General features: G+C 37.3%; 1 protein-coding gene across 2 annotated transcripts in view; it reads right to left on the bottom strand.

Moving 5' to 3' along the window:
- The window catches only part of Sirt1 (Sirtuin 1), a 69,249-nt gene that overhangs the window by 25,339 nt on the left and 21,410 nt on the right, over positions 1 to 22,500 (bottom strand). The window contains exons 3-7 of one of the 2 annotated variants that reach the window (XM_070104113.1): positions 21,764 to 22,011; positions 19,557 to 19,801; positions 18,103 to 18,296; positions 5,406 to 5,512; positions 3,327 to 3,563 (exon numbers count right to left, since the gene is read on the bottom strand). In XM_070104113.1, the coding sequence (XP_069960214.1) occupies positions 3,327 to 3,563; positions 5,406 to 5,512; positions 18,103 to 18,296; positions 19,557 to 19,801; positions 21,764 to 22,011 (1,031 nt within the window). Of the gene's footprint in view, positions 1 to 3,326; positions 3,564 to 5,405; positions 5,513 to 18,102; positions 18,297 to 19,556; positions 19,802 to 21,763; positions 22,015 to 22,500 lie in introns of both variants that reach the window. The other variant, XM_070104104.1, reaches the window with a different exon arrangement.

The raw sequence follows: 22,500 nt of genomic DNA, 5'->3' as shown, positions 1-22,500 counted from the left end.
ATAATCATCGAGTCTCATTTAAATGTCGTATATTACGTTAAATACACATTTTCATTAATCCATCTATGATATTTTTTCAAAATTATATAATAAACACGATACATAACATAAAAAGATGATAAATACACCCCACAATAGAATAAATAAACATAAAAATGAGATGTGGTAGCAGACGACTTGCACAAATGACGCCATATTAGAAATGCTAATAATAATAATAATAATAATCACCGAGTCTCATTAAATGTTGTATATTACGTTAATATACACATTTTCATTAATCCATCCATGATATTTTTTCAAAATTATATAATAAACACGATACATAACATAAAAAGATGATAAATACACCCTACAATAGAATAAATAAACATAAATATGAGATGTGGTAGCCAGATAACTTGTACAAGTGATGCCAAGAATAACATTTTCTCTAATCTAACATAAGAGAAAATGTGTTACTGGGGGTAACTGTAGAAAATTATTCCTTTCGTATGTATGTAAGTAAGTTTATTCAGGTATACACAAATACAGTTACATAGATTATCATACATAACAACATATGTGTAGAGAACCTAGGATAACCCAAAAAAGTCAGAGTGACTTATTTCCATTGCCTTCACTCAGAGCATCATTTCTTCTCAAAATGATGTTACATGAGAATGGGAGTGTTCTTCTTTATTTATTCCACCGTATCAATGTAGAGACAACCTGTACACAATGTAACTTGTACACAAACTAGACGTGTACACTTCATTTACAAAACTTACCTTCGCCTGGTTTGTTTACATAACTCTGCGCCTGTCCTCTCTCATGCACTCATTCTTTCTCTCTCTCATTTATTCGTTTTATCTCATTTACTTACTCCTGACCCTACATTAAGACTACAAATATTTTAAGGTAAGTAATGAGTGAACTGTATATACATTTTATCGCTCTGGGATGCTTAAATGTAATAGAATATTATGTGTAGGTGGGTTGGCCTGGTATGGTAGCCCGGCTGACTACCATACATACCACACTTGATTTTTTACAATAAATACTACTCATTTCACCCTATATTTTAATAAATGTATGGAAGAGGGTAAGGTACCTAGGGATTGGCAGAGAGCATGCATAGTTCCTTTGTATAAAGGCAAAGGGGATAAAAGAGAGTGCAAAAATTATAGGGGGATAAGTCTGTTGAGTATACCTGGCAAAGTGTATGGTAGAGTTATTATTGAAAGAATTAAGAGTAAGACGGAGAATAGGATAGCAGATGAACAAGGAGGCTTTAGGAAAGGTAGGGGGTGTGTGGACCAGGTGTTTGCAGTGAAACATATAAGTGAACAGTATTTAGATAAGGCTAAAGAGGTCTTAGTGGCATTTATGGATTTGGAAAAGGCATATGATAGGGTGGATAGGGGGGCAATGTGGCAGATGTTGCAGGTGTATGGTGTAGGAGGTAGGTTACTGAAAGCAGTGAAGAGTTTTTACGAGGATAGTGAGGCTCAAGTTAGAGTATGTAGGAAAGAGGGAAATTATTTCCCAGTAAAAGTAGGCCTTAGACAAGGATGTGTGATGTCACCGTGGTTGTTTAATATATTTATAGATGGGGTTGTAAGAAAAGTAAATGCGAGGGTCTTGGCAAGAGGCGTGGAGTTAAAAGATAAAGAATCACACAAAGTGGGAGTTGTCACAGTTGCTCTTTGCTGATGACACTGTGCTCTTGGGAGATTCTGAAGAGAAGTTGCAGAGATTGGTGGATGAATTTGGTAGGGTGTGCAAAAGAAGAAAATTGAAAGTGAATACAGGAAAGAGTAAGGTTATGAGGATAACAAAAAGATTAGGTGATGAAAGTTTGGATATCAGATTGGAGGGAGAGAGTATGGAGGAGGTGAATGTATTCAGATATTTGGGAGTGGACGTGTCAACGGATGGGTCTATGAAAGATGAGGTGAATCATAGAATTGATGAGGGGAAAAGGGTGAGTGGTGCACTTAGGAGTCTGTGGAGACAAAGAACTTTGTCCTTGGAGGCAAAGAGGGGAATGTATGAGAGTATAGTTTTACCAACGCTCTTATATGGGTGTGAAGCATGGGTGATGAATGTTGCAGCGAGGAGAAGGCTGGAGGCAGTGGAGATGTCATGTCCGAGAGCAATGTGTGGTGTGAATATAATGCAGAGAATTCGTAGTTTGGAAGTTAGGAGGAGGTGCGGGATTACCAAAACTGTTGTCCAGAGGGCTGAGGAAGGGTTGTTGAGGTGGTTTGGACATGTGGAGAGAATGGAGCGAAACAGAATAACTTCAAGAGTGTATCAGTCTGTAGTGGAAGGAAGGCGGGGTAGGGGTCGGCCTAGGAAAGGTTGGAGGGAGGGGGTAAAGGAGGTTTTGTGTGCGAGGGGCTTGGACTTCCAGCGGGCATGCGTGAGCGTGTTTGATAGGAGTGAATGGAGACAAATGGTTTTTAATACTTGACGTGCTGTTGGAGTGTGAGCAAAGTAACATTTATGAAGGGGTTCAGGGAAACCGGCAGGCTGGACTTGAGTCCTGGAGATGGGAAGTACAGTGCCTGCACTCTGAAGGAGGGGTGTTAATGTTGCAGTTTAGAAACTGTAGTGTAAAGCACCCTTCTGGCAAGACAGTGATGGAGTGAATGATGGTGAAAGTTTTTCTTTTTCGGGCCACCCTGCCTTGGTGGGAATCGGGCAGTGTGATAATAAAAAAAAAAATAATATTTTAAGGTAAGTAATGAGTGAACTGTATATACATTTTATCGCTCTGGGATGCTTAAATATCATAGAATTGTATGTGTGGGTGGGTTGGCCTGGTATGGTAGCCTGGCTGACTACCATACATACCACACTTGATTTCTTACAATAAATACTACTTGTCTCACCCTAGATTAAGACTATAAATATTTTAAGGTAAGTAATGAGTGCACTATGTGTGTATTGTACTTTTTTATTGTTTTTTGATGCCTGGTTCTATTGCTAACTTAATATATGTTAGTGTAAACTTGTTATCTAGTGTTTGTATGCATTTGTAAGTGGAAAAAAAGGGTATTCCACTTTACGGCGGTAGCCTGGAACCTAACCAGCCGTATAAGTGGGGCCTTCCTGTATATACTTGTTTGTGTACAAATTTTTTCTGAATATTACACAGTGGGTTCTTTTAAATTCATCAAAACAGGTAGAAAAAAAATGGCCGGTCTAAAAAGTGGAAAAACTTTAAGCAAAACTGTTAATTTATATTTAATAAAACTAAACAATCATGAATGCAAATAAAAGGTACAGTGCTAATAAGAGAACATAACAGTTGCACCAGTGACAATAATTTAACATACCTGGCGGTCTGTGAGGCATTAAATGTATGATGGGTGGTGTGTCCTGTTGTGTACTTGAGGCCTCATCTAGTGATCTGTTCTGAAATTGCTCATTTGATGTTCTTTCTTCATTCCCTCTCTCTTCATCTTCTGCACACTGAGTACATCGGGGAATTCGTTGAGAAAAAATGTCTTCTTTTATGGCATGTGCATCAACTTTATGACCACATCTTTGACAGGTGGCAGTAGCAAATGAACCTATAAAAGCAAGAGAAATTTCTACTAAAATTTTTTCAATGCAAGATTGTTACAAAAAACACATGAAAACAATTACAGGACAGAACACTCACTAGGATGAAGATCTTTTATGAGTATGTAGCTGCATACACAAGTAAAACAAAACTTTTACCATTTATAAATGTGTATTTTGGTGTAATGAATTATGGGTCAGATATTTTTAATGAATGCATTAAAATTTTTGAGTCATTAAAAATTCCATGTAGTAATGTTAGAATCTTGAGTAACATGATGAACCTTAATTATAATTGTCATAAAAGCCTTTCTGAATCAATGGAAGTTAAGCAGAATTGGCAAAAAAATTGTATTTCACACTAGCTCTTTCATATATAGATGCTAAGATAAAGCATATACTGTAATTTTTTGTTAAATACTGTACTAGGTTAAGGACAATACCAACTGTTTTTGCTGATACCGATACCAGTGCACACACTCAGTTTTAGGCTGATACTGATACTACCAAAATTAGCCAATACCCACCAAAACTGATGCCCTGATACACCCGTTAAATACAATGCTGCAATTTTTAAAATTCAGGCGGCCTCCCGCCAAGGTAGGGTGACCCAACAAAGAAACACCTTCACTGTCAATCATTCACTGTCTTACCAGAAGGATGTTGGCATCATAGTTTAGATGACCCTCTACCACCTTCACTGTTTTCCCATTTCCAGGACTCAAGTCCAGCAGGTTTTCCTGAATCTCTTCATAAATGTTACTGTGCTCACACTCTAAGAGAACCTCAAATCATAAAAACCATTTATCTGCATTCCCTCCTATCTACAATGCTCAAACAAACCTGGTGGATGTCCAAGCCTCTAGTACTCAAAACCTCCTTTACCCCCCTCTCTCCAACTTTTCCTAGGATGACCTCTACCCCTTCTTACCTCCACCCCAGATGTATATGCCCTCCTATTCATCCTATTTTTATCCATCCTCACTAAATGTTCAAACCACTCCAACTACCCCTCCTTAGACCTCTGAATAATACTTTTGGTAACTCCACACCTCCTTCTAATCTTCAAACTACAAATTTCCTGCATTTTCACACAACACACCTGCCATCAAACACGACATCTCTACTGCCTCCTCCTTGCTGCAACATTCAAACCTATCATTTATTCACTCACCATCTTTCCAGAAGTGTTAAAACATTACAGTTACATTTATCCTCCAAATCATTTCATTTTATTCAAAACTTCAGGTTCAGATAGGTTTGCCAGGACAGGTCCTGGCCCAGATCTTCTCCATGTTGTAGGGGTCCTTCAACTGCAATATCCCTCAAGAGTGTAGGCATTGTCCCTCCCACCTTTAGGACTCAAATCTGACTAAACAGTTTCCATGAATCCTTTCATAAAAGTTACACATCCATTAAAACCCACTTGCCTCCATTCACTCCTATTTAACATGCTTACATAAGCCTGCTCTGTAAATGCATGCATGCATACTGACATACTATTTTTATAAATAATCTCTCCATAAGTGGTCTTTCTAAAAAAAATATTCATGCTACAAAATAATTTGCATGCCAAAGATAATTTTCTGTCTTCAAGGAGTTTTTATTCATAATACTGTAGTACAGTTCTTGAGGTAGACCAAATAAAAATAAGTTATGCCTTGTAAATTGGCTAAATATCATGAAGAAATGAGTCGTGATAAAGTACCATATTCACTAAATATATGGTAGGAACTGTACCTATGGTGCAATTCTTCTGACAAAGTGCAGTTCACATTGCATTCTGAACTTTTAATGTTTTAAAAGTGACTAGCTCTCAACATTTATCAAAGAAATTTATATTTACTTACCATGGCACTGAATGACATTTTTTATTCCTGCCACTTGTTCTAAAGTGTCGATATTCTGCGTGTAATTCCGCAATAATTTATTATGTTGTTCTATTAGACGAATAAATCTGCAAGTTATACATACAGTCAGAAAATTTCTGAGTAAAATTTTACGAAATATTTGAAAATTTTTTAACAAAAATCATAAGCAATTTAGTCTTCTTTAAATACACAGTAAGTGAAACCTCAATTTATTGAACTATAGGAAAGAGAGGGTGTCCAGTAATGCCAATTCTATTGTATCAGAACAATGAGATTGTTTTTCTATGATCGTAACAATAACAGTTCTTAATTTAACAAACTTTGTCCATTAAATCTGAAATCAATTTATTCAGTGGACAATAACAGACAATTCTGAAATTATCAAATGTTGTCTGCTGTTTCTGAACTTTGTGAAGAAAATGGATTTTGTTAAATCCAAAATCCTTTAAGTTGAAGTCAGTTAAATCAAGGTTTCACTGTATTGCAATTTAAACAAATAATTGTGACTGCAAAGGATTTGAACCCACAAATGAAGATATGTCCAACATCAAGAGCACAGATGACATGGGTTCAAGCCCTTCACAGCTATAGTAGTTTGTTAAAATAACTGGGAACTTTCAAGTGTTAAACATATAGTCTCTCCTCACTTAACGACATACTCGTTTAGTGACGAGTCGGACTTATGACCAGCTCTCTGACCAGTATGCATACCTAAGTAATGTGTATTAGAGCTGATTTCCTCTATTCTGCTTATTACAATATACAGTACACTACCGTATAAGCATTTAAAAATATACTAAAAATTTTATAAATGGTGCAAAGGTGACATTAAAATAATATCTAAAGATGGTTGACACAAACCCACTACCAGTATAGTATGCTCCTCGCTTAATGACCAATTCGTTTACTGACCTACTCTTAGAAACAGAACTCTGTCATTAAGCAAGGAGAGACTGTATTACTGAATTCTCATTAAAATAATTATTTTCTCAATAAATGAGGATTTAAGCTATCAAACTCAGCTAAAATATCACACAACATATGCTGGAAATTGTAAAATTATTACTCTTGCATAATTTTTTTGCTTCTTTCTTCTAACAGAAAAGGATAATTTAGATTTCATCTATTGTGCATCATGAAGAGAACTCTGACAACCAAATTTTAAAATCATTAAGTTTAAATTACATCATAATATATTAAGCACTACTTTAATAATGGCAATAGATGTAATTAATCACATACTGATTCATTAGGGTAAAAAAAAAATGACAAAATATAAAATGTTATGCAAGAAAATGGAAGATTTAATGAGAAATTAAGAATTTCTTACCTTACATAAAAATTAAAATAAATTTTCAATAAACTAATAAATGACAACAATTTATGATTTAGATTTAAGTCAGATTAAAGGTAGTGTATTTACTCAGAAGCAGTAGAACAAATAATACAAACATTGGCAAGGAAACAGCAGCAGTGTGAGTTTTAATCTTAGTTAAAAGGCAAAATTTATAGAAAAAGAATTATGGGGAAATTTTGTAGGAAAAAGAGGAGAATGGAAAAGCAAGGCTTTCTATTCTGTCAGTCAAAATGCCCATATCAAAAGCATGCATGTCTTTTCATTAAAGCTATTGTTATTTTTAGGTCAAGTGAATATTCACCCCCACCTCCTCCCACAGAAAACAGTTAACCAAAGTTACGTAGTTTCTTAGAAAGGTTAGGTATGCTATGATATTTTATATCAAGTAAATTTTAGCAAATTAATATTAGGATTAGTCTTGGTGCAAAATTTAAAATGCTATTAAAAATTTACATAATTTTAGTTAACCACTTTCTTTGGGAAAAGGGGTAGTGTGTAAACCTTTGTGCAATTCATTATTCCTTCCTAGTTAACACATTCACTATCATTCAATCAACCACTGTCTCTTCAAGAACCCACTGAACATCACCATACATATGGCCCATCCACATTCCTCCCTCTCTCCTACATACCTTAACCTGAGCCTTGCTATCTGTATAAAAACTCTTTACTGTTTTTAGTAACCTACTATATATTCCATACATTTGCAACATCTGCCAGACTGCTCCTGGTATTTTAGTTGCCACATATGACACGCATGACCTACAGAGGAAGGCTTCTTTTCCACAGGCTTTTTTTTTTCCCAAAGTCAGCCGTCTCCTACTGAGGCAGAGTGACCCAAAAAAGAAAGAAAATACTTTCAGCATCATTCAACACTTTCACCTCACTCATACATAATCACTGTTTTTTGCAGAGGCACCCATACAACAGTTTAGAAGCATATGTATAAAGATACATAACATATCCCTTATATAACATATTTTCTTATAATTCTTATACAGTGAACCCCCGGTTAACGATATTTTTTCATTCCAGAAGTATGTTCAGGTGCCAGTACTGACTGAATTTGTTCCCATAAGGAATATTGTGAAGTAGATTAGTCCATTTCAGACCCCCAAACATACATATACAAACGCACTTACATAAATACACTTACATAATTGGTCGCATTGGGAGGTGATCGTTAAGCGGGGGTCCACTGTACTCCCTCCTGTCTCCTTTCCCTTATACAAAAGACCTATACATGTATATACACTATACCAGTCTTTAAGAACCTTGCCCTCATTCATGTATACAGTGGACCCCCGCATAACGATCAGCTCCCAACTCGACCAATTATGTAAGTGTATTTTTGTAAGTGCTTTTGTAGGTGTATTTTTGGGGGTCTGAAATGGACTAATCTAATTCACAATATCTCTTATGGGAACAAATTCGGTCTATAACGGCACCCAAACAGACTTCTGGATTGAAATAATATCGTTATCCGGGGGTCCACTGTATATTGAACAAAGACACCAACCATTCCAAAGCTATATACTCCACCTGCTTTAACCCTTTGACTGTTTTGGCCGTATATACATGTATACGTTTTACGAGCCAGTGTTTCGGACATATACAGTAAGGCCCCGCTTTACGGCGTTTTGCCTTACGGTGTTCCGCTAATACTGCGATGTCAAATTATGACCAAAATTTGCTATATGGGAAGCGGTCTTTCAAATACGGCGCCCCTCACCCGGTTTGTTTACATTTTCCGTGACCACATCTATTATGTCAGGAAACTTTCCAAAATTTCAAGCGTTTTAAAGTTACTGCATATTTTATATGTACTCTGATAATTATACTTATGTGTACCTGTACCTAAATATACTTACACACTGTGCTGGTGTGCAGGTACACATTAAAATCGCTAAGTCTGTCTCTACTCATGACGCCAATACTACGTAATAATAATCACTCTTGGGCACACTAAATGTCTTATTTTACATCAATATAGGCATTTTCATTAATCCATCTATGATATTTTCCTCAAAATTATATATGAAACCCGTTACATAGCATATAAACATGATACACACACTCACAGAATAAAAATTGATGTAAATATGAGACTTGTTTACAAAGCAGCTGTGTAGGTAGTGTCGGAAGAATTACGTTTTCTCTAATCAAACTGGGGGATACCTGTAGAAAAATATTCTTTTCGTATGCTTTTACTCTATATATAGCAATTCATGACCCTTGTGAGTTTAGTGCTTTTTATAAAAAATAATAATAATATTATTATTATTATTAATAATAATAATATTATTATTAATATTATTATCTTTATTCACTCTAAAAATGGTGTGTTGCTGTTTGTTTATTCAGAACTAACTTGTACACAATGTAAGAGTATTTGTATTGTGAGGTAATTATTATTATAATAAAAAAAATATTGAGGTAAATGTTTTACAAACTCTTGCAAATGGACGTGAATGAACTAAAAGTACACACACATTAATACGCATTTATTTCGCCTGACCAAGTGATTGTCCACTACCTGTTCAGTTTGTGTTCTTACATTGTCTCAACTCTGTATCTCGTTCTCTCTCTCGTTTACTCTTTCATTAACTAGTTGGCTCTCACTGATGATAGCGTCTAAGGTTAGTTGTAATAAAAAGAGAAGTCGTAAGCCTCTTGCTTTAAGTGCCAAGTTAGAGGATGATGGTGTGCCATTCTGATTTTATTCAATAAACACCCTGCCACTCACCTCTCACACATTAATATTAATATTTTAAGGTAAGTAATAAGTGTACTCTGTGTGTATCTTACCTTTTATTGTGTTTTTAATGCATATTTCTATTGCTAACTTAATATAAGTTAGTGTAAACTTGTTGTCTGGCATTTATTGCATATTTTATGTGTGCTCTGATAATAATACTTGTGGAGCTGTGTGGTAGCCGGGTGGAGGGACAACATTACGTTTTCTCTGCTCAGCCATCAGAGAAAACGTGTATGAATCTGCGTTCGGCCCAGCCACTCCCTCACTTCACTTTTGTTTACAATTTTCGGCATGAATTATTCATTACTTCTACCTTCGTTTATGATGGCATCTAAAGGTAGTTGTTAGAAATGATTAAATTCAGTGAACAAGGCATGTCGATGTTAATAATATGGCTCTGGGCCAGTGTAGGTAGCCAGTAGGTGTAGCCCAGGCAGGCTACACCTATCAGCTACCTACACTGACTTCCTACAAATAAATACTACTCACCTCTCTTCCTACATTAAGACTACACATATTTTAAGGTAAATAATGAGTGTACTGTATGTGTATTTTACCTCTCTGGGATGTTTTAAATATTGTATATTAAGTATGAGATGGGGAGCCAGGGCTACCTACACCTGGGCTACCTACACCTGACTTCCTACAAATAAGTACTACTCACCTCTCTCCCTACATTAAGATTACAAATACTTTAAGATAAGTAAAGAACTTACTGTGAATGTATTTTCCTTTGTGTATTTTTAATGCCTAGTTCTATTACTAACTTAATATAATTTAGTGTAAACTTGTTGTCTGGCATTAATATGCATTTATAAATGGAAAAAATGGCGTTCTGCCTTCCGGCGACAGCCTGGAACCTACCATATAAGTGGGGCCCTACTGTATATACTCAATAATTCTAGTGGCTTCAAATCAAGCAGGAGAAAGCTGGTAGGTCCACATGTGAGAGAATGGGTCTGTGTGGTCAGTGTGCACTGTATAAAAAAAATCCTGCAGCATGCAGTGCATGAAAGAAAAAAAAACTTCAACTGTGTTTTTGAATTAAAACGCAGACTTTGAGGTGTATTTTCCTGTAGTATTTATGGTTGTATTCTTGTTTTCTTGGTCTCATTTGATAGAATGGAAAACATATTACAAAAATAGAGATGATTTTGATTAGTTTCACGATGAAAACAACCTAGAAATTGAGCTCAAAGTAGCGGAAATGTTTGATTTTTACCAATGTTCAAGAGTAAGCAAATCACACCACATGTCCAATACACATCAACTGGGGAGTCTTAATATTCTTTCACTAGTGCACTGATATTATTTATACCATTTTTACAATAATGCAGTAGTCTGCATGACAGTAAATCTTCTATTTTTTGTGAATAAAAAATCAAAATAGAAAGCAAGAGTAATATAACAGGGGCCTAGAGACGTGACTAATGAACAGAGGATATGTTATTTTAGTGCCAAGAATGTCTGCATTGTTTATTTTGGACCCTATTTTGAAATTGGCATCTTTTTTAATTTGCATGAAATTGGCCAAATTGCCAATTTCTGACCACTTTATTGGGTAGTTGAAATCGGTAAATGGGCAGTTTCTTGTACTCAACTGATAGAAAAAATGGAGTTCTAAAGAAATTGCTATGAGTTAGGTTGACTGGAACAATATAACTGGCCGAAAATAGGGCTCAATGTCGGTGAAATTGCCGATGCGAATATATTGCCGAGATCGTTAACTTCGCAGGAGCATAATTCCATAAGCTTTCGATCAAATTTTGTACTTTTGGTGTCATTACCATCTGGAAAAGATTCTCTATTATTTCATAAGAAAAAATATTTTTTTTTTTTTCCAAAAATTATTCGACACCAGGAGACACTTCAGGATTTGGGGTTGTGAGTCAAAGGTTAAACATTTGTTTTAATCTCATCTATCCAAGCTGCTTTACCCCCTTTTCATTCTATCCAATGCCTCACACACTTCATCTACCCTCACACCTGACTCTTCCTCACTCCTACAAGATGTTATACCTCCTGCCCAATACGTGAAATTGCTGCCTTTCATCATCGACATATAACAACTCAAAACATTCTCTCATACAATTGCATTCAAATAAGCAAGCATACTTGTCCTAAATTCTGATCCTTATACAGTGGACCCCCGCTTAACGATCACCTCCAAATGCGACCAATTATGTAAGTGTATTTATGTAAGTGCGTTTGTACGTGTTATAGGTAGTAGGTTGGTAGACAGCAACCGCCCAGGGAGGTACTACCGTCCTGCCAAGTGAGTGTAAAACGAAAGCCTGTAATTGTTTTACATGATGGTAGGATTGCTGGTGTCCTTTTTTCTGTCTCATGAACATGCAAGATTTCAGGTACGTCTTGCTACTTCTACTTACACTTAGGTCACACTACACATACATGTACAAGCACATATATACACACCCCTCTGGGTTTTCTTCTATTTTCTTTCTAGTTCTTATTCTTGTTTATTTCCTCTTATCTCCATGGGGAAGTGGAACAGAATTCTTCCTCCGTAAGCCATGCGTGTTGTAAGAGGCGACTAAAATGCCGGGAGCAAGGGGCTAGTAACCTCTTCTCCTGTACATATTACTAAATGTAAAAGGAGAAACTTTCGTTTTTCCTTTTGGGCCACCCCGCCTTGGTGGGATACAGCCGGTGTGTTGAAAGAAGAAAGTTTGTACGTGTATGTTTGAGGGTCTGAAATGGACTAATCTACTTCACAATATTCCTTATGGGAAAAAATTCGGTCAGTACTGGCACCTGAACATACTTCTGGAATGAAAAAAGTTCGTTAACCGGGGGTCCACTGTATATCACTTCACTTACGGTTTTCATGATCTCTTATGTACCATTATACTTGCAGAGCATAACATGCTCTACAAGTAAATATTTAACCCTTTGAGGGTTTCGGCCGTACTAGAACGGCTTACGACCCAGGGTTTTTGACGTACTAGTACCCCTAAATTCTAGCGCCCTCAAATCTAGTGGGAGAAAGCTGGTAGGCCTACATATGAAAGAATGGGTCTATGTGGTCGGTGTGCACAGTATAAAAAAAATCGTGCAGCACACAGTGCATAATGAGAAAAAAAAAATTTGACCGTTTTTTTGGAATAAAACGACTTTGCACTGTATTTACGTATGGTATTTATTGTTGTATTCTAGTTTTCTTGGTCTCATTTTATAGAACGGAAGACATATTACAGAAATTGAGATGATTTTAACTTGTTTTACAATGAAAAGTACCTTGAAATTGAGCTCAAAGTAGCAGAAATGTTCGATTTTTACCAAAGTTCAAAAGTAAACAAATCATGCCAAGCGTCCAATACACGTCAACTGGTGAGTCTAATATTCTTTTGCAAGTGCGCCAATATTATTTATACAATTTTTTACACCAATGCAGTAGTCTGCATAACAGTAAATCTTCTATTTTTTGTGAGAATAAAAATTCAAAGTGGAAAGCAAAAGAATGTAAGAGGGGCCTTGAGATGTGACTAATGAACAGAGGAAATGTCATTTTAGTGCCAGGAATATCTTTCTTGTTTATTCTGGACCCTATTCGGAAATTGGCATCTTTTGAAATTTGCGTGAAATTGGCAAAATTGCTAAATTCTGACTACTCTATTGGATAGTTGAAATTGGTAAATGGGCGGTTTCTTGCACTCATTCGATAGAAAAAATGGAGTTCTAGCGAAATATTCATGTTTTTTGTCAACTAGTACAGTGGAATTGGCCGAAAATGGGGCTGAAAGTGGGCAAAATCGCCAATGCGTAAACATCGCCAAGACCGCTAACTTCGCGAGAGCATAATTCCGTAAGTTTTCCAGCAAATTTCATACTTTTGGTGTCATTATGATCAGAAAAAGATTCTCTATCTTTTCATGAGATTTTTTTTTTTTTTTTAAATTTGGCCGACCCTGAGAACGAGTCTCAGAGAGGGTCTGTCGACCCTCAAAGGGTTAATTACTTCTGCCAAAGAGGATCCCAGAATGGAGTCGAAATATACAGATCAATCAACCTGTGTTTGTCTCCATGTGGGTTACTTTTGAGCATTGACAAGTGTTCATTACACTTTAGTTATTCACTTATAGAGCATGTTATTTTGGTAGGCAAATGTGCAAATGTGCAAATTACCCAAGAATTTTAATACTGCTGGAATAATTTTCAATACCCATGTTTTGAATACAGTACAGTGGACCCCTGATTTTCGACCGGTGCAGAAATCAGCCAATTCAGAAATCGAGCACTTTTTTTTGGCGAAATTTCCCCCCAGATTTCGTACATCTGCTCGAAAATTGTTGGTACCAGATGCATTCACCTGGGCCACTCATACGTTTGTGACTCACTCTTGGGCATATTAAATGTCTTATTTTAGGTTAATATAGACATTTTCATTAATCTATGATATTTTCTTCAAAATTATGGAAGAAACATACTACACAGTATATAAACATGCCTTTGTTACTTGTTCACTACGAGAGTCCCTCTAGTCTTATCGCCATAGTTATAATACTAATACTTAATAATAATCACTCTTGGGCACATTAAATGTCTTATTTAGGGTTAATATAGACATTTTCATTAATCCATCTTATGATATTTTCTTCAAAATTATACAAGAAACACGTTACATAGCGTACAGCATAAGAACGTGCAATGCTCGTATGCTATCAAGTGGTGAATCAGGTGGAAAACATTACGTTTTCTCTGGTCGAGCGTTAGAGAAAACTGTGAATCTGGTGTCTGGCTCAGTCACCGCCCTTAACCCTTTGACTGTTTCAGGCCCCTCTCTGAAACTGTCATTCTATGTCGCCAAATATTCAAAAAAAAAAAATTATTTTTTCTTATGAAAATGTTAAGATTATTTTTCTGAGTGTTTTAGTCCAAAAAAAAAAATTTTGCCATCAGTACTTACCGAGATATAGAGCCGTGAAGTTTGCAGAAAATGAGCCGCGTATGGCAACAGCGGCGACTGCCGCTCACCTGGTAACTTTAGTTTACTTGTATTTGAAGGTTTTTTGTTTTTTTCACTATTTTATTTTTTCACATAACTTATGTGGCCTGTGAGACCAAAGTAAGGTGCAATGTACATATATACACTCGTTGTATACAACACAATAAGCACACAAACATAATTATCAATATATTGTTTACAAAACTTGTTTACAAAAACAAACAAACAATCATCCCCCTCCTCCTTCTCCTCCTCCTCCTCCTCCTTCTCCTCCTCCTCCTCCTCCTTCTCCTCCTCCTCCTCCTCCTTCTCCTCCTCCTCCTCCTCCTCCTCCTCCTTCTCCTCCTCCTCCTTCTCCTCCTCCTCCTTCTCCTCCTCCTCCTCCTCCTCCTTCTCCTTCCCCTTCTCCTCCTCCTCCTCCTCCTCCTCCTCCTCCTCCTTCTCCTCCTCCTCCTTCTCCTCCTCCTCCTTCTCCTTCTTCTTCTCCTCCTCCTCCTCCTTGTCTTGTGTGCTAGTGTGTGGCTTATAAATGTTTTGAGTCAGAAGTCGGCAGCTGTCAAAGTGACATATTGTCTCATTACTCACTCCCCCTCCCGCCTGTCAAAACAATGGGGTCAGATGCTGCTTCCCCTCCTCCATTCTATCTAATTATCTTTCTCCCTCATTCTATATCTTTCAATCTGTCTCTCTTTCTATCTGTCTGCCTATCTCTGTCTCACAGGTACACATAAATACAAGTATACATAGTGTAAATTACCTAGGATAACCCAAGAAATCCAGACAAAGTGCTATACTCTGGTTGAAGATGTGAGTAAACGTGATGACACAGTCTTGTGGCTCTCTCTGAGACAGAGAGCTAGATGGACAGACAGGGAGCTTGACAGACAAATAGACAGACAGAAATGTTTGTGTACCAGCAAAAACAAAGGGAGGGCGATGGTCATGTAATATTTCCTTATCAGCTCTACCCTCGTTTATGCTCATCAAAGTCAGCTCTTATCAGATGTTATCTCCCCTTATCTTGTCACTGTCATGGGGTGGACTTTTTTTTTTCTTGCTTCAAGGGAACAATATTATTACATCTTCTTCTTCCTCCTCCTCCTCCTCCTCCTCCTCCTCTTCTCCTCCTCCTCTTCTCCTCCTCCTCTTCTCCTCCTCCTCTTCCTCCCCTCCTCCTCCTCCTCCTCTTCCTCCCCCTCCTCCTCCATTGCTTTTGGTCTCAAACTCCTCCAAATCATGAAATTGATCTTCACTGACACTTCCATCTGTGTTAGAGCATCACTTGGGAAGAGAAGAGTCCCAGATTTGCTGGGGAATCACATATTTCTTACCGCTAGACATGCTGAAAATGGACAACTGAAATGGCATTCCCACAATGCACCACTGGCTCCCCGATATTTTTATATGGTGCACACTGACCATGGAGACCCATTCTCTCACGTGTGGGCCTACCAGCTTTCTCCTGCTTGATTTGAAGCTGCTAGAATTTATGCGTATAAATACGTCAGAAACATTGGCTTGTAAGACGTATTTATACGTCGGAAACAGTCAAAGGGTTAATATGCGTTTGTTTACAATTCTCGGCATGAATTATTCATTACTTCTCCCTTTGTTTATTATGGCACCTTAAGGTAATTGTTAGAAACGATTAAACTCAGTGAACATGTTATGTTGATGATCATAATATGGCTGTGTTCTTCAATGTAGGTAGCCATTAGGTGTTGCCCAGAGGGACTACATATGTGTACCTACATCTACCAGCTACCTACACTGATTTCCTACAAATAAATACTACTCACCTCTCGCCCTTACCTGGAGTTTACCTGGAGAGAGTTCCGGGGGTCAACGCCCCCGCGGCCTGGTCTGTGACCAGGCCTCCTACATTGAGACTACAGATATTTTAAGGTAAGTAATGAATGGATTAACCACTGAAGAGCTGCAACACTAGTTTTTTTTTTTTTCAACAAACCAGCCGTATCCCACCAAGACAGGGTGGCCCAAAAAGAAAAACGAAAGTTTCTCTTTTTAAATTTAGTAATTTGTACAGGAGAAGGGGTTACTAGGCCCTTGCTCCCGGCATTTTAGTCGCCTCTTACAACACGCATGGCTTACAGAGGAAGAATTCTGCTCCACTTCCCCATGGAGATAAGAGGAAATAAACAAGAACAAGCATTAGAAAGAAAATAGAAGAAAACCCAGAGGGGTGGGTATATATATGTTTGTACATGTATGTGTAGCGTGACCTAAGTGTAGATAGAAGTAGCAAGATGTACCTGAAATCTTGCATGTTTAAGAGACAGAAAAAAGGACACTAGCAATCCTACCATCATGTAAAACAATTACAGGCTTTCGTTTTACACTCACTTGGCAGGGCAGTAGTACCTCCCTGGGCAGTTGCTGTCTACCAACCTACTACCTATAAAACTATAGTTCTTTCTTTCTTTCAACGTACCAGCCGTATCCTACTGAGGTGGGGTGGCCCAAAAGGAAAAACGAAAGTTTCGCCTTTTAAATTTAGTAATATATACAGGAGAAGGGGTTACTAGCCCCTTGCTCCCAGCATTTTAGTCGCCTCTTATGACATGCATGGCTTACGGAGGAAGAATTCTGTTCCACTTCCCCATGGAGATAAGAGGAAATAGACAAGAACTAGAAAGAAAATAGAAAAAAACCCCAGAGGGGTATGTATATATATATATGCTTGTACATGTATGTGTAATGTGACCTAAGGTAAGTAGAAGTAGCAAGACGTACCTGAAATCTTGCATGTTTATGAAACAGAAAAAAGGACACCAGCAATCCTACCATCATGTAAAACAATTAAAGGCTTTCGTTTTACACTCACTTGGCAGGACAGTAGTACCTCCCTGGGCAGTTGCTGTCTACCAACCTACTACCTATAAAACTATAGTTCTTTCTTTCTTTCAACGTACCAGCCGTATCCTACTGAGGTGGGGTGGCCCAAAAGGAAAAACGAAAGTTTCGCCTTTTAAATTTAGTAATATATACAGGAGAAGGGGTTACTAGCCCCTTGCTCCCAGCATTTTAGTCGCCTCTTATGACATGCATGGCTTACGGAGGAAGAATTCTGTTCCACTTCCCCATGGAGATAAGAGGAAATAGACAAGAACTAGAAAGAAAATAGAAAAAAACCCAGAGGGGTATGTATATATATATATGCTTGTACATGTATGTGTAATGTGACCTAAGGTAAGTAGAAGTAGCAAGACGTACCTGAAATCTTGCATGTTTATGAAACAGAAAAAAGGACACCAGCAATCCTACCATCATGCAAAACAATTACAGGCTTTCGTTTTACACTCACCTGGCAGGACGGTTGCTGTCTACCAACCTACTACCTATAACACTATAGTTATTCTCTACAAAATTTATTTTTTGTTAATATTTTTGGGTGTCTGAAATGGATTAATTGGATTTACATTATTTCTTATGGGAAATATTACTTCGGTTTTCGGCCAACCTTCTGGAACGGAAAACTGGGGGTCTACTGTACTGATAATTAAGAGAGAGTCTGGAGAAAAATGTTTACTTTTATGGGAGCAGTAATCTAAAATATACCTAAATTAGTAATTACCTATGACAAAGAGAAGGAGTGAACTGTCCTGGGTAGATTTCCCGGGCAAATTTGAAGAAGGGACGAGGATCTCGCTGGAAGTAGTGAATATCGAACATTGCCTGTGGATCTGGTAAATCAGGAAAGTCAACAGCAAGGCGCGCATAAATTCCATCTCTGCTCCTGAAGTCTGGGATGCCACACGAGACTGACACCTGTAATTACAATACAATACAGAAATTGCATATAAAACTAAAAATTTATAAAAACTTTAGACTTCAAATATTAAAAGTAAGATATCTTGAGACATTTAAAACCTTCATAAGCATTTCCAGGTCTACCTCCCTTACTTTATGTGATTGATGCATTCATTCTTGACCCATGAAGCATAAAGCTAATTCTCATAAAGTGAATCCAAAATAATTTTGGTAAAGCATGATTTGTTCTGAAACTTTGCAAAGTCCACATTTCTTGACCAATGTTTACCAGAAAAATATGAGCTTACCACACATTCACCAAATGATCAATTTAAATAAAAAATGAATCTGGTATAAAAAAAAAAAAGCAATCCCCATAAAAAAATTGGGAAAAATATTCTACTTTTCTATACACATTATTTATTTGTTGACACATCGTCCATTTCCCACCATGGCAGGGTGACCCGAAAAAAAAAGACACTTTTATCATCATTCACTCTATCAGTCTTGCCAGAGGTATGCCTACACTACAGTTAAACTGCAACATATCAACACCCCTCCTTCTGAGTGCAGGCACTGTACTTCCCACCTCCAGGACTCAAGTCCAGCTAACTGGTTTCCCTTGAATCCCTTCATAAAGATTACTCTGCTCATACTTCAACAGCACATCGTCATAAAAACTATTCGTCTCCACTGACTCCTACCTAACATGCTCATACATCCTTGCTGAAGTCCAAGCCCCTCACACACAAAACCCATAATAATCCTCCCTTCACTACCAATCAACCAGCCTGTCATTGTTTGACTTGCACACATGAATCTGTGAATACACATCTCCCTCCCTTAACCCCCTAGTCCAGAATTTGTGTCGGCAGAGCCCAACTTCATCTGGCTGGGTATCCACTGTCTTTTGAACTGACACAAGACACTTAAATTGAAAACCAATCATTGAAGTACAGTCAAAATATTGCTAATTAGATTTCCCGCACCCAAATCTGTTTTCATTCTTTATGAACTTCAATATAAACCAGTAAAGATATTTAAGAAAATTGTTACAAAATCAAATAGGGCTGGACTTGGGTTATCACATAAGAATGTAATTTTACAGTACATAGTGATATAGCAAATTACTGGTATAAATATGATCACTGCACATAAACGAATTCACACAAAGTGAGGGAAACCTGTATGGTTTTTTGTGCAATTCTGTTTAATCCTATATTTTTTTTAATTTTAATGCAGATATCACTAAAACAACATGCAAATCTAAACACTAACCCCTGCACCAGTTAAGACAATAATCTTCCGACAGGATTTCATTAATCTCACTACATCCTCAATAGTATTGATGTGCCGTAATTTTTCTCTTCTTGGAGGCTCTGACAACATGTTGACAATAAGCCGCCACAATGTTACATCAGCCACTCCTTCAGGAATTTCAGCTGTAGTCCCCAGGACATGGGTGAGGATAATACGTGGGTTGACCCCACGCATCATCTGCTGCTGTACCCAAGACATGGGACCTGAAATACATGAAGCTTATGTAAATACATGCAAGATATATATTTTCTACATACATTTCCCAAACAAATTACGTACAAACTTTAAAAAGAAAAACTTTCATTTTTCATTTTAGGTCACCCTGCCTCGATGGGATATGGCTGGTTTGTTGAAAAAAAAAAATTGTACTGCATGTAAATGTAAAAACTATTTTTTAAAACCAATGTTTACTCATTCCATGAAATGCATAAGCAATTAAGTAAATTAAACAGGTTTTAGGAAGGGTAGGGAATGTGTAGATCAAGTGTACAGTGAAGCACATAAGTGAACAATGCTTAGATAAAGTTAAGGAACTTTTCATTAGCATATAATAGGATGGTTAAGGGAGCAATGAAGCAGATATTGCAAATATATGGAATAGGTAGTAGGTCACTTCAAGAAATAAGGAGCTTTTATGTGGATAGCAAGGCACAGGTTAGGGTTAAGTAGGAGAGAGAGATTGGCAAATGAATTTGGGAGAGTATGCAAAAGAAAGAAATTAAAATTTAACATAAGAAAGATCAAGGTGATGAGAGTACCCAAAAATATATGCATTGAGAGACTGGATATTAGATTGGTGGGAAGGAGTACTGAAGTAAATGTGTTCAGATATCTGGGAAGTGGACTTGTCCTTGAGAGATGAGGTGAATCTTAGAAGTGATGAAGGGAAAAAGGTGGGTGATACACTGAGGCATCTTTGGAGACAGAGAACTTTAGCCATGAAGACAAAAAGGAGAATGCACCAAAGTATAGTAATACCAACAATACTGAAGGGGGTGTGAAGCATAAGTTTTGAATGTTGAAGTGAGGAGGAGGCTGGAGGCAATAAAGATGCATTTGAGGGCAATGTGTGGTGTGATTATGATGCAGAGAATTCAGAGCTTGGAGATTAGGAGTGGAGTTACCAAAAGTAGTATTCAGAGGACTGAGGAAAGGCTGTTGAGATGGTTTGAACGTCAGAAGATGGAGAAAAAAATAAGATGACAAGGAGGGCACATAATCTAGAGAGTAAAGGAGGGGTAGGGGTCATCCTAGGAAAGATTGGAGGGAGGAGGTAAAGGTTTTGAGTACTAAGGGATGGACCCTGGCATCAATAATGTAGATCTACATGTGGGACCCTGGCATTAATAACATAGATCTATGTGACGGACAGTGAAAGGGTTAAGCACTTCATTCTTAGTATCACGTTTAATTATTCACACACCTTCACGTATACTTATATGTACCTTTCACAAAGGTAAACAGTCTCCCCAAAAAACATCTGTAGATTTCACCAATACTACTGAACAAAATGAGGATGTATACCTTGCCCATGTCATCCTATATCACCAACAGAAACTTAATATGGGCCAGTATGCTTGTTGCAGTGCTCCTCTATTCTTGCTATTTTCTCCTTTATGCTCCTCATCCCCCCCTTATTTTGTACCTAGCATGGGACAGTGGGCCTACTTCAGTGCTCCTTTTGCACTGGGTTACCTGATCTCACTGTATGATCATGGGTGAATATGTACAATAAAGGTTTTCCTGCATGTATATTTTTTCCAGTACTAGGGTACTGCTAAAACTGAATCCTTTCTAGTACATCTTTAAAATGTAAATAGTGTACTATATATGCCAACAGAGTACAGTATATTAATTCATCCATTTTGTACTTTTACCTTTGCACATGCATGTTAATTCAACTTGTATTTTTAATTGTTAGTGAAAGTTATAACAACCCATTCGATCAGTCATACCATATAATTTAATATTTTATCAGTATCATTTCCTCAAGTTCATTAGTACAGTATACTTTTATTTCTCTACACATTATCATCATTCTAACAATGAAGCAGCAGGAACCCCTATTTCCTTTCCATTATATAATTAATAGTTCATCAAGAGATTATGAATGACACTTAGGTATTTCAATAAAAAAAGAGTAATTACCAAGCTTAACAACTCACCAGCACAAGGTTTCCAGTCCTTTCCAGAAAAATTTGAAAAGTCAGACAGTCCACTGAGATTGGACGTGGTAGATGCTACAGACTGTCTATCATCCTCATCCTCCTCCTCATCCTCTTCCTCTTCCTGACTCGCAGTTGTTCCAATGGGCCAGTTTTCAGAACAGTCATTGACTGAACTATCATTGGTATTATCACTGCTTAATTGATTTTCAATTCTACCAATATTTTCCCCTTGACTGGAGCTTGTTCTGCTGTGGAAAATGGTATTCCATTACATATATGTAGTTAAAAAAAAAAATATCTTGCAACATTTAAAGTGAATCTTAATATGTACATACTGCATAATACGTATACAGGTCCGCCATCACAAATCCAGCAATCAGTTATTCGGCACTAACTTTGGCTAGCATAATTTCAAATTTCCAGAGTCGCCACACCAACCTGCTGGTACTATTTGGTGGCGCTACTTGCTGCATAAGTCATTCCAATTTCTTTTTCTCCATTTATTGTTTTAACCTGCTTACTTTTAGCCCTAGCCATGGTTCCAATGAATAAAAGAAATGCTTCTCATTATGTAAAGCACCTACACAGTACATTACCCATTAAAGATAAGGTGGCTTTGAAGCCACTGTCGGTTGCCATGAACTCAGTCTCATGAAGCAGGAAAATATGCTTTATTATTACGCTAATATCAACACTACAGCTTATTTGCCTATCACAATTGATCTAATATGACA

The sequence above is a fragment of the Cherax quadricarinatus genome, chromosome 5 (genome assembly GCF_038502225.1).
Source record: "Cherax quadricarinatus isolate ZL_2023a chromosome 5, ASM3850222v1, whole genome shotgun sequence".
Lineage (NCBI taxonomy): Eukaryota > Metazoa > Arthropoda > Malacostraca > Decapoda > Parastacidae > Cherax > Cherax quadricarinatus.
This window is presented reverse-complemented; position numbering and strand designations above follow the sequence as displayed.